General features: G+C 42.0%; 1 protein-coding gene across 2 annotated transcripts in view; it reads right to left on the bottom strand.

The window, feature by feature from the left end:
- Positions 1-15,948, bottom strand: part of FRMPD4 (FERM and PDZ domain containing 4) — a 539,348-nt gene that overhangs the window by 43,009 nt on the left and 480,391 nt on the right. For both annotated transcript variants that reach the window (XM_027096577.1, XM_027096576.1), the window contains one exon: positions 4,629-4,674. In XM_027096577.1, coding sequence (XP_026952378.1) covers positions 4,629-4,674 — 46 coding nt within the window. The remainder of the gene's footprint in view (positions 1-4,628; positions 4,675-15,948) is intronic.

Here is a 15,948-nt window from a genome sequence, read left to right as displayed (position 1 = left end):
ATTGTAAAGCAATTACACTCTAATAAAGATGTTAAAAAAAAGAGAGAAATTTCTGAAGCTAAGTGTAAGGTCTTGAATTTGCGAACCCTGTAGCTCTAAAGGACATTTATATAGTAGGCACTGAGTACATACTTAGTGAGGACTAACTAGCCCACAGTTATCACCGGATGACTTAGTTTGGACTTCCCCCAAAGCAGACCCTAAGACCAGGATTCACAAGCAGGTAGCTGATTTGGGAGATGCTCCCAGGGAGCATGGGTAGGTGAGCAGGGGAAGGGAGACAGGGCGGGTGAGGAAGCCAATGAAGCATTCATTGTTAAGTCAGGCACCACTGTGAGCAACTGGCGTTTAACCCTGCTGGGAATGTCTGGAAAACAAGGCAGGCTGTATGCCTCAGAGTTACACTGACTGAGGAGAGAGGGAGCTGGGGTATTTATCCACCAGCTCCTGTCAATCAGTGATGAAGTGGCTGCTCTTCTGAGAGTGAGAATTCCTAGTGGAGTGCTCAAAGAGCACTTCTGGTCCGCTCCATGAGCATGGCCCTGTGGCCAGAAGTAACCCACAGGCAAGGAATCACTGGTGCTCTCAGTTGGAAATTGGGCCGGCATGCTCAGCATGACACATGCCAAGGGGATATGTTCTGGGTTCTGACAATATCTACTATGCTGGAGCTTCCATGAGGAGGTGTGTAGCCTCCCTCAGGTATGTGGAACACAGTGAAAGGTAGGCAGGAAGTGAGAGGCAGGCAAGCAGGTCTCTCAAGTTTTTGGCCTAGAAGAAACCTGAGGGAAGGTGAATCATGGTAGCTCAGGGATGCCAGAACTGAGAGTGACTTAGCCCAAGTCCCACTGACTTGGGGTTGTATGAGGAGATGTTACAGAGACTCTTTAAATACTGTCTCAGGTAATGTTGGACTGGAAAGCTCTGAAAGTTCTAGACTTGGGAACTATGGAAAGGAAAGAGGGGAGCAGTTGGCCAAGAAAGATCTGGAATAAAAATGGTAACAGTAGGGCTTCCCTGGTGGCGCGGTGGTTGAGAGTCTGCCTGCCGATGCGGGGGACGCGGGTTCGTGCCCCGGTCCGGGAAGATCCCACATGCTGCAGAGCGGCTGGGCTCGTGAGCCATGGCCGCTGAGCCTGCACGTCCAGAGCCTGTGCTCCACAACGGGAGAGGCCACAACAGTGAGAGGCCCGCGTACCGCAAAAAAAAAAAAAAAAAAAAAAAAAAAAAAAAAAAAAAAAAAAAAAAGGTAACAGCATAAGGGAAGATGGTGTGTCAGAAAAAAACAAATAAAATCCACGAGTAACCCAAAAATTCCTCTTCTAAAATTCAATCCTGAGGAAAAGCTATTAAATACAGATAAAGATTTATACACAAAGATGTTCTCTGCAGAATTATTTATAATAGAAACACATTAGAGACAGTGGGCTTAATGATGGGTGTTGATTAAGGAAATCTTGGTTCAATGTAATGTTTTACAGCCATGTATATAATGCTTATATAGAATCCTTGATGACACGGGAAAATGCTTGATATACTAAGTAAAAGATGCAGAATAAAAGTGTACATGTCATGTGATCTCAACGCTGACAAGGCATTAGAACAAAAAGACTGGAAAGAAATAGGCCAAAATGTTTACACTGGTTGTCTCTGAGGATAAGTATTGCCAACACATATTTTTCTGCTTCTGTATTTCCTTCTGCACTTCCACAATTTTCCTCTAAGAAATAAAGTAAAAATGGTGGAGAGAGAGTCCTCCATAATACTTAAAATAAGAAGGCAAAAACCTGTTAAGAATTATTTCTTATCAAAGAATTTTGGGAATCCTAAGACTTTTCTCCCAAGCTCCCTTGACCTGGGCCTCACTGGAGATTGATTTCTGTGGCTGGGTCATGTTGGGGTGCCCTGGGGACACGTGGAGTATGGCAAAAAGCTGTAAACATCGGCTCTCTGTCTTGACCAGATCTTATTATGCAGAAGAAACACAACATAAAAAAATGCTGACCAGTAAGCTGCAAAGAAGTTAAAATGCTGAATGCTATTGTCTGTAATAAAAGTAGAATTTATAGACTTTCTTTTGGTCTGGTGGGTCCTCTGTTTCTGTATGTCCATTCTGGTTGCCAAGAGAATGTTCATCAAATACATAAAACCTTTAAAAAAAGCCATTTGCTTGTAGGAAAATCCAAACACAAAAATATAAGTAAAACTTCACAGTCTCTTTTCCCATGTGCACCCCTCTCTCCATTTAATGTATCTATTTAAGTAACTTTGGGGTTTCAACTCTTATAATTCAGAGGAGGAAGAGGTCACTTTGGACTGGATCAAGAAGGGAAGACTTTAGGTGTGGGACACTGGTTCCCAAGTGGGGGTGATTTTGGTCCCCAGGGAACATTTGACAGTGTCTGGAGACATTTTGGTTGTCACCACTTGGGATAGGATGCTACCGGCATCTAGTGGTAGAGGACAGGGATGCTGCTAAACACACCTCCCAACAGAGAATTCTCCAGCCCAACAGTGCTGATGTTGAGAAACTCTGGGGTTGCATTCAGAATTTGTGCTGAGACTTGAAAGGTGAGAAGGATTTGGTGAGCTGAGGAGGTGGCGGGTGGAGTATGTGATGGGCATTTCAGGAAGGCGGGCTGGTCAAAGTTGAGAATTCATCTACGATGACTGGTTGGGAGAGTGACTCTGGGGAACAGAGGTGCAACCGTTGGCCATAAGAACAAGCAACACTCCTGAACGTTGACTTTCAATATAGCACAACAGCAGGAGTCAGCTGAACTCCTAGAAAATTCCAGGTTGTCTGTTAAGAGGAAGTTCCATGATTCACGGATAGTAATGAGTATTCATATGAATAACAAGTCATGCAGACTCAAATGGCAAAAAAAGCAAGCAAAGCAACAAGACAAAACCTTTAACTTAAATGCAAAACTCCTCTAAGTTTACTGTTTGGGGGTAACATGCGACCCCACATTGGAAAAATAACCTGGTTTGGAGTAAAATGGTTCTGATCTTGCATTACTAATAGGTTATAAAGTAGGAAGAGAGAATTCAGGAAAGACAATGCAAGCTTGTAGTTCCGCCAGGAATTTATAGTTGGTCCATCACTTGCGTATGTTAGACATTCACATTGGCTTTACCCAAATGCATTTGTTCATTGCAAAGAAATGAAGAAGTGTGCATAGATTTGAAGGAGGTGCGAGTGACAACTGGGTTAAATGACACAATCTAAAAACAGATGAGCTGTACTTCATATGGAAAGAATCGCCAGGTCACGAGGTGGTGAAGCAGGAAGGCCCTTGGACGGGATGCCACCTGACCTTCTCCTTACACGGATGAGGAAATTGGGGTCCAGAGCAGGTGTGGGAATCGCCTTTTATACTGTTGGGAACTAGATCTCAAGTCTTGCTTCTTTTACCTCCTGCTGTCTCCTCAGATTTCAAATCCAAATGTGTGTGTGTGCGTGTGTAGCTGTGTCAAAGAGTTGGGACTAAAAGTAACATTCAATATTAAACCGTGCTTTTAACATATGTAGTAATGACCCTACATCGCATAACTTGTGGTCTTGGTTAGTTCAATTTGTGATCTTATCACAAACTTGAATACATATTTTTTTCCTGCCTAAAATGACTAGCCCATAGTGCTTAGAAGGAAAATTCCAGGACAGGGGAGATGAAGAGTTTGGTCAGAAGATGGAGACCGGCAAACGCCAGAGCCTCTGAATTGATGTAGAAATCTCTATGGGGAGGAAAATAAAAGCCTAAGTAGGTTGGAATCTCTGCCGCTCCATGTGAAGGCCACACAAGATATTGACAGTAAACGTTTGGGGAAAAATCTGAAGGAATTTGCCTCGGTATTTTTTAGTTCACTGACCATGTATGAAATTCACAAGCAATGGCAAATCTATAGAAATAAATGAATAGTAAATTAGTGGCTGCTTGGGACTGAGGCTAGGAAAAGGGATTCATTGTAAATGTAAATGAGGAATCCAGTTGGGGTGATGGACGTGTTCTCAAACTGGATGGTGGTGATGGCTGCGTACCTCAGTAGACTTTATAAAGATCATGGAATTGTACACTTGAAATGGGTGAATTTTACGATATGTGAATTACACCATGATAAAGTTGTTTTTAAAAGAATCATGGGAACTGAAAGCAGTACGATTTTAATCACTCCCCACCTTCCTGACAAGGCCGCTGAAACGTCCAATGTCTCCACCAAATTATTTAAATGGGGGTAAGAGAAACAACCATGCTTCAACTTCCTACAATTAGATATTCCCTTTAGACTTGTGATGCTTAAGCTGGAAACTTAAGAATCACAAGGAAATTCTTGAGTTTTGTGTCATTTCTAGATGTGAGAGGCACATGGGACTGAAAAGTTGATTTTCAAGTTACTTAGGAAATGCACCACTTTCTTTTCTGTCCAATGAAGGATCTGCTGTCATGGAGTACAAAATACAAATAACCAAGATTTTGGAACTGGTCCTGTGAATGCACGTTATTTCTCTCTGCTGTTAGTCACTGGAGTGGAGTGGGTGGGGGAGACTGGAAGTGCGAGATGGTGTGTGAAAGTCTATTGTAACCCATATCTTTTTATAGATGCACTTTTACTCACAGGACACTTACAGGGTAAGGCTGAATGACAGCGAGGAGTATCGATTCTTTGCAGCTTCTGTAAGAGAGAAAACAAAATATTTATGATATGCGCAGAGCCTGGACTCTATCGGTGACGGTGCTCTTTTAAAACAAAATGTGTGATGTTGGCGAATGTTCCTTGGGCTCCCAGGGCAGAGAATCAAAGGGCTCACAAGTGGGCTTTCAGACCACAGAGAAAACTGGAATCAAATGTTCAGCCAGTGGAAAGCTTCCTATTCGGTTTATATTGGGTGATATTATCTGCGACACCAAACAGCAGAGCCCTAAAATAAAACTCGCTGAGGGAAGATTGGATTTTAAAAGCATCAACTCAGTCTCTCAAAATGGATTCTCCCCTTCCGATTTTCCTTTAGCCGCTTAAAATGTCTGTGTAATTTTCTGGAAGGGGATAGAGTTTTAAAAATTCTATCAATTCATTGAATGTCAGTATCTTCTTAGCATCATGAAAGAAAAATGTCACTGTAGGCTTCTTATGTAAAAACAGTATCCCAGTAAATGTGACTTCCCATACCATGTGGCTTTCTAAGGCTGCAGTAACAATGCCTACGACCTTGGGCCGATAAACATTTCAGATGGGCGCTCACTGGGAAATATTGTTCACCATAGGGAACACTGTGTGGCCAAAAGCAGAACAATGTAATATAATGGTTTATTTAATTTCCCCCAAGTAACCCAAACCTTTCAAATAACTCAAACCCTTGGGGGAAGACCATATTATGGGTTATAATGGTTTTTCTTCCTTCCTTCCTTTGTTCCTTTTTTATCCTGAGTAGGAGAAAGGTCACTTGCCATTTTCTTGAGGTGGAGCTGACTTTTTTGACTGTAGGAGGTAATTAATTACCTGCTTTTGTGATTTCCTGCCCAAATGGCTAAAGCGAAGGGGATCTGTGGCAGTGCTGTTCTCTTGGAGAAGCCACGACAAATTGCATTTCTAGCATTAAGTGCTCTACAGCCCCTTACTATAAGCCCATTGCCTGGGGAGGACGATGTGACTTGCCCCAGCGGCGGTAGCGGTGGCCCCTGATGGAAGGAGTCGGTCGGGGCAGCGACGAAGAGAAATCAACGGAGAGGAGAAAAAGGACTAGAATTCAAGAACTGGAAGAAGAATCGAATCAGAACTGATGGCGATGGTGGGGAGGGCCTGTCTGATCCCATCAATTCTTAGTTGCCAAGGGCTGGCGGAAAGCCCCAATAATCGGAGTGGCAGACAGTGTTCCCGTTAGAAGGACTAATAGAGCAACAGTGTAATCAAATGAGAATTCCCAGTGGCTGGGATGAATGATCTTGCTTTGCTGGTGGCCACGGAGCCCCGTGTAGCAGTTCTGGGGAGCAATCTGGCACCCCTAGGCAAACTTCAGCGTCACGAGCACTATGACCCGGCCACTCCACTCTGGTTTATATCGCAAAGAAATTCTGCCACTAGCCTTTAAGGGAATGCGGGTGAGGATGTTCCCTGCCGTGGAATGCATGGAAGTGAAGCACTGGAGGCAAGGCGGGTGCCAGCACTAGGAGGGTGGGCATGTGAATGTACGGATGGAGTGTCGTGGAAGGATGCGGCAGGAGGAATCAGAGTGTGGCAGCCGTGGTGTGGGCCTGTTTGTCCTGCCTGGCCTGCTCTACTCAAGTCTGCCCCCAGAGCCCTCAGCAGCAGGCAATGGGCCCGGAACTCGTCAGGGCACAGCTGATTGGACCCGAGTGTTGGAATGAGGCCATCAAATGTCCTCTCTCCAGAATCAGAACTAAGAGACACAGACAAAGAGAGTTGGGAGCCGAGTCACATTCATGACTGAACAAGAAAGAGTAAAGGTTACAGATGCCAGGGGTCCCCTGAGCAGGCCTGGTTCCCACCATTCCTGAGGGCTGGTTGCTCACCATTTTACATCAGTAAAACAGCTAATGTAAAATATCTCAGTATGATACGTATCATCAGTTCTGGGAATGGGCTTTTACCTCTCTTTTCTCTCATCTACAAGTACTTAATTATTACTTGCCAGACAAGGAGAATTAATGCCATAATGCTTTGGGTCCCTTAGGATTCCAATCCTAGAGGGGAAAAAAGATAGAAGCTACATGTGTTCATATGTTACAGGGTGCTACGATGATGGGGCAGATTCAGCTGAGGCCTCATGCCAATCGCCCCCACATGCCAAAACAGGGTGCTGCACACTTTCAAAGGAGGTATTAAAAACCACAGTTTGGGACTCTTATTCATCTTGGGGTCTTAATCATGACGTAATTTTTAAAAATGGTAACAGGGAGAGGCCTGAGGAAGCAGCACATGCCCAAAGAGCAGAGGCTATATTTGCAAAATTATTACCCTTCCACTGAGACAGGCCTTAAGTGTGCAATTCCTGTGGATGATATCTGGAAGACACGGTAGAAGTGGTGCCCTGGGGTCATTTAATAAAGGCATTGCTCAACTGAGCTTCTTCCAGGGGCAGGAGGGCCTTAGTAGAGAGATGTAGAAGCTAAGGAGTGCTGGACATAGCCAGCCGTTGGGTACCATCTGACTCAAGGGAACTGCAGTTGGAACAACTCAACAGAGAAGTCTTCCAGAAATCTACAAATGTGTCCACAAGTCAACCTACACGATCTTCCATGGACAGAGGAAACCAATGTCGGATTACCTTGGTGACAACTGAGTGAGAACGTTCCTGCTTTTTACCTCACTGTCCTGGCCTCATTTCAACGTGGAAGGAGCCAAAGCTAGGGAAAAATGTTGGGGAATGCCCCTTAACCCAGTGCAGGCTTCCCAGGCCGGATATAGGGGCAAGGGAGAAATTCTGTGGAGTTGGCGGTTTTGACTATTACATGACAATTGAACATTTTAATTACAGATTACAGGTTGTTGTGATTACAAGTGTCCAAGTGACTGGAGAAATTTTCTGAACCTGCTCAATACATTTGCAGACCTGCCTGAGATTTTAATGAAGACCTGGCCCTGGAGAGCTCTTCTGAACGGGCAATGGGGGAAAAGAACAGTTGCTTTACGATTCCATCCTCTGAGACCTACTTGCTACACTTATCCCCAATTTCTCTTTACTTAAACTGACATGAATAGATCACATTATTTGAGTCCAAACGATCCTTGACTAAGACAGTCCGAGCTTAGAACCTGAAGAAGAAACAGTAAAAAGGTAAATGCAAGAATGAGGGGTATGAGGTGGTAGGATGGATGTGCCCACAAGGCTGTGGAAAAAATGCTCATTTTCCCTACAGCAATGCTCAATGGCACCGTATTTATTTATTCATTTCTGGAAAAAGAAGAAAATACTCACAGCTCCAGTGCAGTCTGTTAGGAGCAGACAAGCCCCGGGAGGTGGACTCATTATTCATCTTAGATGCTAACAAAATAAGCATAGACTGCATTAGCTTCCTACTGTTGCTGTAATAAATTACCACAACTTAGTGGCTTAAAACAGCACAGATTTGTTATCTTACAAGTCTGGTGGTCAAAAATCTGAAACGGGCCTCTCTAGGCTAAAATCAAGGTGTCAATAGGGCTGCATTCATTCTGGAACCCTTTCCAGATTCTGAAGACTTCTTGTATTCCTTGGTTCATGGCTCCTTCCTCCATCTTCAAAACCCAGGCAAAGTAGCATCTTCAAATTTCTCCCTGACTCTCCTGCCTTCCTCTTTCACCTATATGGGCCCTTGTGATTACACTGAGTCCACCTGGACAATCCAGGAAAATAGCTCCATCCTTAACTGAATCACACCTGCAAAGTTACAGGCTCTGGGGATTAGGATGTGGACGTCTTTAGGGGATCATTACTCTGTCCTATCACAGAAGCTAGCTTCTTTAGTTATCTAGTGCTGCATAACAAATTACCATAAACTTAGCAGCTTAAAACAACACACATTTCTTATCCCACACTTTCTATGAAGCAGACAGATGAGTATGATTTAACTTGGTCATCTTTTTCAAGTTCTCTGATGAGACCACAATCAAGTGTTGCCCAGGGCTGAGGTCTCATCTGAAAGCTCAGCTGGGAAGGATCCATTTCCTGTGGTTTTTGGCAGGATTAAATTCCTTTTGGGATTGCTGGACCAAGAGCCTCAGTTCCTTGCTGGCAGGTGGCTAGAGGTCATCCTCAGTTCCTTGCCACATGTGCCTCCTCAACATGGCAACTTGCTTCAAAAAGCGATCAAAGGAGAGGGACTCCTTTGGCAAGATGGAAGGTATAATCTTAGGTAACACAATCATAATCATGGAAGTGATATTCCATCACCTTTGCCATATTCTGTTGGTTAGAAGCAAGTCACAGGTCCCACCCATATTAAAAGAGAAGGAAATACACAAAGTTATGAACAGCAGGAGGCAGGGACCATCCATGGGGCCATCTTAGATTCTGTCTGCCACACCAACAAAGAAAGATTCACAGCCAATTAACCTACAAGTATCTCAAAAGTAGTGTCCACCCATGACTTCACCTTACACAGAACTTTTTTCTGTCAAGAATGTCAGGAAGAAGTATTGAACAGTACACCTTGTTAATTTGAAAATGGGAACCATTTTTCAAAATACGTCTATTATATTTACAGCATTTAAATTCTTTGTGTCTATAGTAATTCCCTGTAACTTGCCTGAAACATAACCTATATTGATTTTAATTTTACCACTTAAGGAGTAAATGAAGTTATCTGAAGTGAAATAATACATTCCAATATGTTATTTAACATTAGGACTGGGGATATGCTTTTCTTCCGTTTTCTCTCGCCTATGATTATTTAATTATAACCTGCCAGACGAGAACAATTAACTCCATAATGTTTTGGATTCCTTAGAATTCCTAACCCTAAGATCCTAGGAGGAAAAAAAGAAGACCTAAGCCATTTACAAACAGCCTCAGCAGGAAGATTAGACTTCAGAACGGAACATGGCACATTCAAGTCATCAGATAACTTCTTTTTATGAAGGCTGAAAACAGCTAGGGACTTGAAAAAAAATCCAGTTGGAAGCACATTTAGAGAAGTATCATTTCATAATAAATGCCAAGTGAATTTTCTACTTCTAAAGAGTAATTTCAAATTAGAGTGCCAATATTTTTTAAATGGTTGAATTTGAGAAAAACATCATTTTAATCCCTGTATCACAGTGCTGACCTGCAGAGGAAGATACAGTCTAACCTACACTAAACCACTCCTATCAAATTTGCCTTTAATTCCTCTCTCTTCATTCATTTAACAAAAGTCTTTTATTTTTTGATGGTAAGTCCCCTGAAACATGTTTGGGACACCCAGCATCAGGGCTCGCGGGGCATTCTTCGCCACCACATCCCATTTTAAAATTTCATTGGATGGGATTCTGTTGTAGCAAATGAATAACCTCAGATTCTAACGAGGCTTTCAGTATTAAAATCCCTTTCAACAGTGAAGCTAAAGTTGGTGTTTGCTTTCTTTTAGAGCAGGATAGCTTGGCACCTTTCTTAAACTGATTTTCCCACTTCATATTTACATGATCTTTTTTTTAAAAAATAAATTTATTTATTTTTAGCTGCATTGGGTCTTCGTTGCTGCGTGTGGGCTTTCTCTAGTTGCGGCTAGTGGGGGCTACTCCTCGTTGCGGTGCGCGGGCTTCTCATTGCGGTGGCTTCTCTTGTTGAGGAGCACGGGCTTCAGTAGTTGTGGCACACAGGCTCAGTATTTGTGGCACGCGGGCTCTAGAGCGCAGGCTCAGTACTTGTGGCACACAGGCCTAGCTGCTCCGCAGCACGTGGGATCTTCCCGGATGAGGGCTCGAATCCATGTCTCCTGCATTGGCAGGCAGATTCTTAACCACTGCGCCATCAGGGGAGCCCTTTACATGATCTTAATATTGCAATACATAATCACATTGGCATGCGCTATTATATACTTCCCTTCTAGACCGACTAAACAGATTCCCCTGACTAACTCAGAGATCAATATGAATTTACGTTGTGAAGAGCAATGTGATCTCCTTAGAGACTGGGAAAACAGAACAAAATGAAGCATAAACAAAAAAACACTAAAATAAAAAGAATATATTTTATGTCAAAATTCAGGAGTCTTGCTTTAAAAAAAGTCCAAACAAGTTAACGAAACGATTTTAAACTTCACAAGTAGAAGGAATCAATTCATGAAGGCTGAAAGGTTAGGCTTTTAAAAGGCAAAATAAAGAGGTAATTTAGGGCGATATATGAAAGAATTTTGTGAACTGTAAAATGACATCCTAACATAACTCGAAAGACTGATGTGTGGTATTTTTATTTGGAAAGAAAGGTGGTAAGGCACAGTGAAAGGGTGTTTGAACTCCCACTTCTAAGGCAAATGCGTGCACACATAAGGGTCTTTCTTCTACCTGAACTTCAGAGTTCTTCAAAGAGATTAGAAGAATATTCTTTTCTGAAAGCTAGTGCATTTCAGCCCTTAAACTCTCTGCTGGTGGACAGCCACTGTTTATGTAAATAAGAACAGATTAACAGCATTTATCCAATGACTCTTTGCTCAGAAGAACCTTTCTTCAATCGTAAGGTATTATGAAGCCATTGGGACGCCTTCTATTTTCTCTTCCTACCTGAACCTGGAGATGTGAAAAGAACACAGAGATTTCTGGTGCCTAGCCATAATATAAAGTCAGCCTAGCCAATTGCTGGCAAAGCTGGAGGAAAGAATGTTGCCCCTCCTTTTTAGAAAAGTCACCACAGGACTACTTGAAATGGAGGTTTAATACAGTTGACCTTTCCACTGTTCTAAACAGAGACTGCAATTATCCACTGTATCGATTCCTAACAGGTACTGAAGCCATTAGCCGGAGAGAATGGAAACAGCTAACAAACAATCAAGCATGCAAACAAGGCCAACACATTAAGGCTAAGTGTGATCTGCCATGGACTTTATGAAACATTAGCACTCTCCCCATTGTTGCTGAACCTTGCTTTGCTTCCATAACTGCAAAGAAGAGGAACAGGGTTATTTGTCATTTTTCACTTAGGTTCAAGGGATGCTGACAAAGAAAATGGGCATAACGAAGCCACCATAGTCATCAGGGCAAAAGACAGAGGAGGTGAATCAAAGAATTCACTTGTCCAGGAGCACTGGCTTGCCTTCTACCTATTGGACAGACAAGGTCTCTCCCACTACCATTTTCCCCTTGATTGAGGGGTGATACTGCTGATGCAATTATATGCTGCCTGTAAGAGATGAACTTCAGCTTGAAGGACACACATAGGCTCAAAGTAAAGGAAGGGAAAATGATATTCCATGCAAATAGAAACCAAAAGAGAGCAGGGTAGGTATACTCATACCAGACAAAACAGACTTTAAGGCCAAAATGGTAACAAGAAACAAAGAAGGTTACTATAATGATAAAAGGGTCAATTCATTAAGAAGATATAATAATCATAAATATATATGCACCTAATATCAGAGCACCTAAATATGTTAAGCAAATACTAACAGATCTGAAGTGAGACAAGTTTGGTAGCCAAAGAGAAAATGATGAGAATTTAAGGAAAGGAGAATTTATGACTTACTAAGTAATACGTTAAAGAGTTCACCCTGAACAACTGTATGATCATGTGGTTCATCTTTTCCCATCTGTGATACACAGGCTCCAAAGATGGTCCTCAATGAATTATACCTGTGGTACTCACATCTTTGTGTAGTCTTCTGCTGAATCTGGACTAGTTCTGTGACTTACTTTTGACAAACAGAATATTGTAGAAGTGACACTGCATGACTTCCAGGCCTTGGTTGGAAGAAATCTAGAAGCCTTGCAGTGCCCACATGGGTATCTTGGAACATTCACTCTGCAAGAAGCCAGCTGCCATTTAAGTCCAACAACCCTGTGACCACCATGTTGTGAGGAAGCTGGCCCTGTGGAGAAGCAGCATGGGGAGAGGGAGACTCGCCTGGCCAGCTGCAGTGGGGTCAGCTGTCTAAGTCCTGGTGACAACACACGCGTGAAAAAGCCACCTTGGATATCCAGTCCAAATAAGCCTTTATGCGGCTCCAGCTCCAGCTGTCATTGAACTGCAGCCACATGAGCGAAAGCAGTGAGAACCATGTGAATGAGTCCAGTCAACCCACAGCATCGTGAGATAAGAAACTATTTTGTTAAGCCATGACATTTGTTGGGTGGCAGTAGAAAACTGGAACATCCTCTGTCCGTAAAGAGTCTGAAAATTATGTTTTTTAAAAACAGGCAATCAAAGGAGTCAAATGGTTTTGAAATTGAACATGTCTCCCTTAACGAGGAAGGGAAAGTATCCAACCTTATGATTCCCCAGGATACTGGAATGGATACCCACACTTAAAAAAAATACCTGTCATACAGACATGTGGAAGTGTGGGAAAGGACGCTCTAACTGCCAGAGGTGGGGCTAGCACAGTTGTAACATTAATTATGGGCTTTTGGAGATTGGGGTGGCGGGGAAAAGAACTACAAACTTAAGGGAGAGGAAAAGACCTAAAGACCTGCTCAGAGTCTTGGACCAAAAATGCTTCACTACAAAGAAGAATTTTAAGAGCACAATTGGCGGTGCCTTGTGGGGTATGTACTTGAACTTTGTAGAGGAAGGATTAAAGCACATTGTAATTTTAGGTGTAGAATTAAATAGGTTACATACAAGCAATGACTTGAATATAAACCTAGGGAGAGACCAAAATTCTTTGAAAAGTCTAATGCACATTTTACTGAATGCATTTAAGGCTTAGGCTGTGGTTTTCTTTGTGAAGAATATTAAGCTATTCGGTTAAAATCCATATAAATGATGCAGTGATTATCAAAATTAACATTTTAATGAAAGTGTCTCATTTCAAGCCCTTTATTTTATTGTATTTTTTAAACCTTTGTAGTAAAATTTCAGGTTAGGCACTCTGATTTAGAAACTGCTACTAAGAGAGTTTTATTGGCATATAATATTTGGTTTTGGTTTGACCTAAATTTTTTGTCCATTTAATTCATTTTTTGCTGAATGAATATTGCCTTTGGCCTTTGAATTACTTACTCTTTAACTAATGGATGAAACTGGTACTTATATTTAAGATTCATAAAGGGCAGCAGGAACTCTTGAGATAAAAACTAAATTATTTTATACACCTGTGTGACACTAAACAGCTCTTGCCTCATACATTCCTTCAATAAGTATTTATTGAGTATCTAGCAGGTGAAAGGCATTTGGGATACAGCAGTGATTTTCAATGGGGAATGATTTTGCCCCCAGGGGATATTTAGCAATGTCTGGAGACATTTTTGTCACAATTGGAGGGTGGCTGTTACTGGCATCTAGTGGGTAGAGGGCAGGGATGCTGCTAAATATCCTACAACGCACAGGACAGACCCCCAAAACACGGTCTGCGCAAATGTCAGTAATGCTGAGACTGAGAAACCCTGGGCTACGTAAGACGTAATACCCCCTGCCCCCAAGGATAACCACTATCCTGGCTTCTAACACCATAGGATAGCTTGATCCCCATTGGGAACTTATATTAATATAATCACATAGCGTAAACTATTTATTTTCCTTTCTTCTTTTACTCAGCGTTGTGTCTGAGATACATCCAAGTCGTCATGTGCCACTGTGTGAATGTACCACAATTTCCTTATCCATTTTACCACTGATGGACATTTGGGTGATTTTCAATTGGAGGCTGTAAAGAATTGCACTGCCATTAACATCAGTCTTGTATGTGTCTTTTGGTGAATATACGTATGCATTACTGTTTGGCATATTCCTAGGAGTGGAACTGCCGGGTCATAGGGTATGCATGTGTTCAGGCCAACACCCTGTTTTATGTGGCTACATCATTCCCTCCAGATCTCGTGATATCTGTATCTCTTTAATTCTGTTGGTTCTAATAGTCTTCCTTTACCTTATTCTTTCACTCTTTCTCAGCGTCTGACTGAGCTCCTTCTATTCTGCCGGCTATTGGAACAAGCTGCAATCCATGAATACATGCTGTCATCTACACACATACTCTTGAGGGCATGTGGAGAAAGTGCCAGTATGACTGAAAGCCATCACTTTGCATAAGCGATCAATTTATGTCTCACAAAGGAGGGTTTGGAGAAGAATGTCTTAAAGTTACTTAAGAAGTAGTTAAAGCTTTGTCAGCTGAGTGAGGGGTGCAAGAAGGCACAAGCATGCAACCTGCAACAGGCCCAGGCTAAATAGTACAAACTCTATTAAAAGTATTGGGAGTCCCAAAGTCCTGGTGAGAGGTTGGTAACAGCTCACCATGACGTCTTTGGAAAGGACAGGGTTAATCTACATCCTCTCATTCATTTCTGGCTGCTTGACTTGCTTCCAGTATGAAAGCATTCTTCCCATCCTATTTCTGCCTGTCTATATCTTCAGGGATGTGTTATTTGAAGAGTCCAATACCAAAATTTCCAAAAGCATTCTAGTTGGCTCAGAACATCTGAAGAACTCTCTAAACCAATGGCTATTTACATTTAAATTCACTAAATAAAATTAAATTAAATTAAAATCCAATTCTTCTGTTACACGAGCCACATTTTAAGTGCTCAATCGCCCCAATTACAGGCTATCATATTCCATCACTGCAGAATTATCTGTTGGGCAATGCTCTTCCAGATGCTTATCTAGAGATATTTCCCCAAGGACTACCAAGATGATCCTCCTCCAAAATTTTAGCATGCTGCCTACCTTATTCTAAAGGAAGGGGGCAGTTTGGCCAGCTGGATCCGATTGTTGGAAGGCAAACAGACAGAAATGGTGTCCAGGGATAAGAAATTACGTTGTACAAACCTTGCAGCAGCCCAGTCTCTTGAAAACAATTTTTTCTAGTTTATCCCTCAAATTAAGAAATACTATATTTTTCTAAAATAATATGGTTTCTAAAGATTGTAAGTAATACTGTTTCAGTATTTCCCCAAATGTATTCACTGTGCCCAAGTGCATAGAAAACTGGCAAAAACTTTGAATAACACCAACAATCATAAAATAAGAACTAAATTAAGAGCTAATATGTCCTAAATGATTACCACACGCCAAACATTGTCCTACTTATGTTACTTGTGTTCCCTAATTCAAGCTTCCCAATAACCCAGTAAAGAAGGTGTTGTCATGTCCATTTTAGAGATGAGAAAACTGAGGTTCAGAAAGATCACTTAAAAGGTCCCAGTTCACACACTCAGTAACTGGCAGAACCAGAACATAGATTCTAAATCCAATGTCCTTAATTGTTAAGTTGTTCTGTGGAAATTCTGATACGGATCTACAAGCACAGAACTTAGAAGGCACCGGAGTGGCATTTCGGCAGCCCTGGTAATGCTTCTAAGGGTGATGAGTATTATTAGTAC

Source organism: Aethalodelphis obliquidens, unplaced genomic scaffold (genome assembly GCF_003676395.1).
Source record: "Aethalodelphis obliquidens isolate GAN/ISIS:26980383/991018 unplaced genomic scaffold, ASM367639v1 scaffold104, whole genome shotgun sequence".
NCBI lineage: Eukaryota > Metazoa > Chordata > Mammalia > Artiodactyla > Delphinidae > Aethalodelphis > Aethalodelphis obliquidens.
Note: the sequence above shows the minus strand (reverse complement) of the source record. Positions and strands in the feature narration are given on the sequence as shown.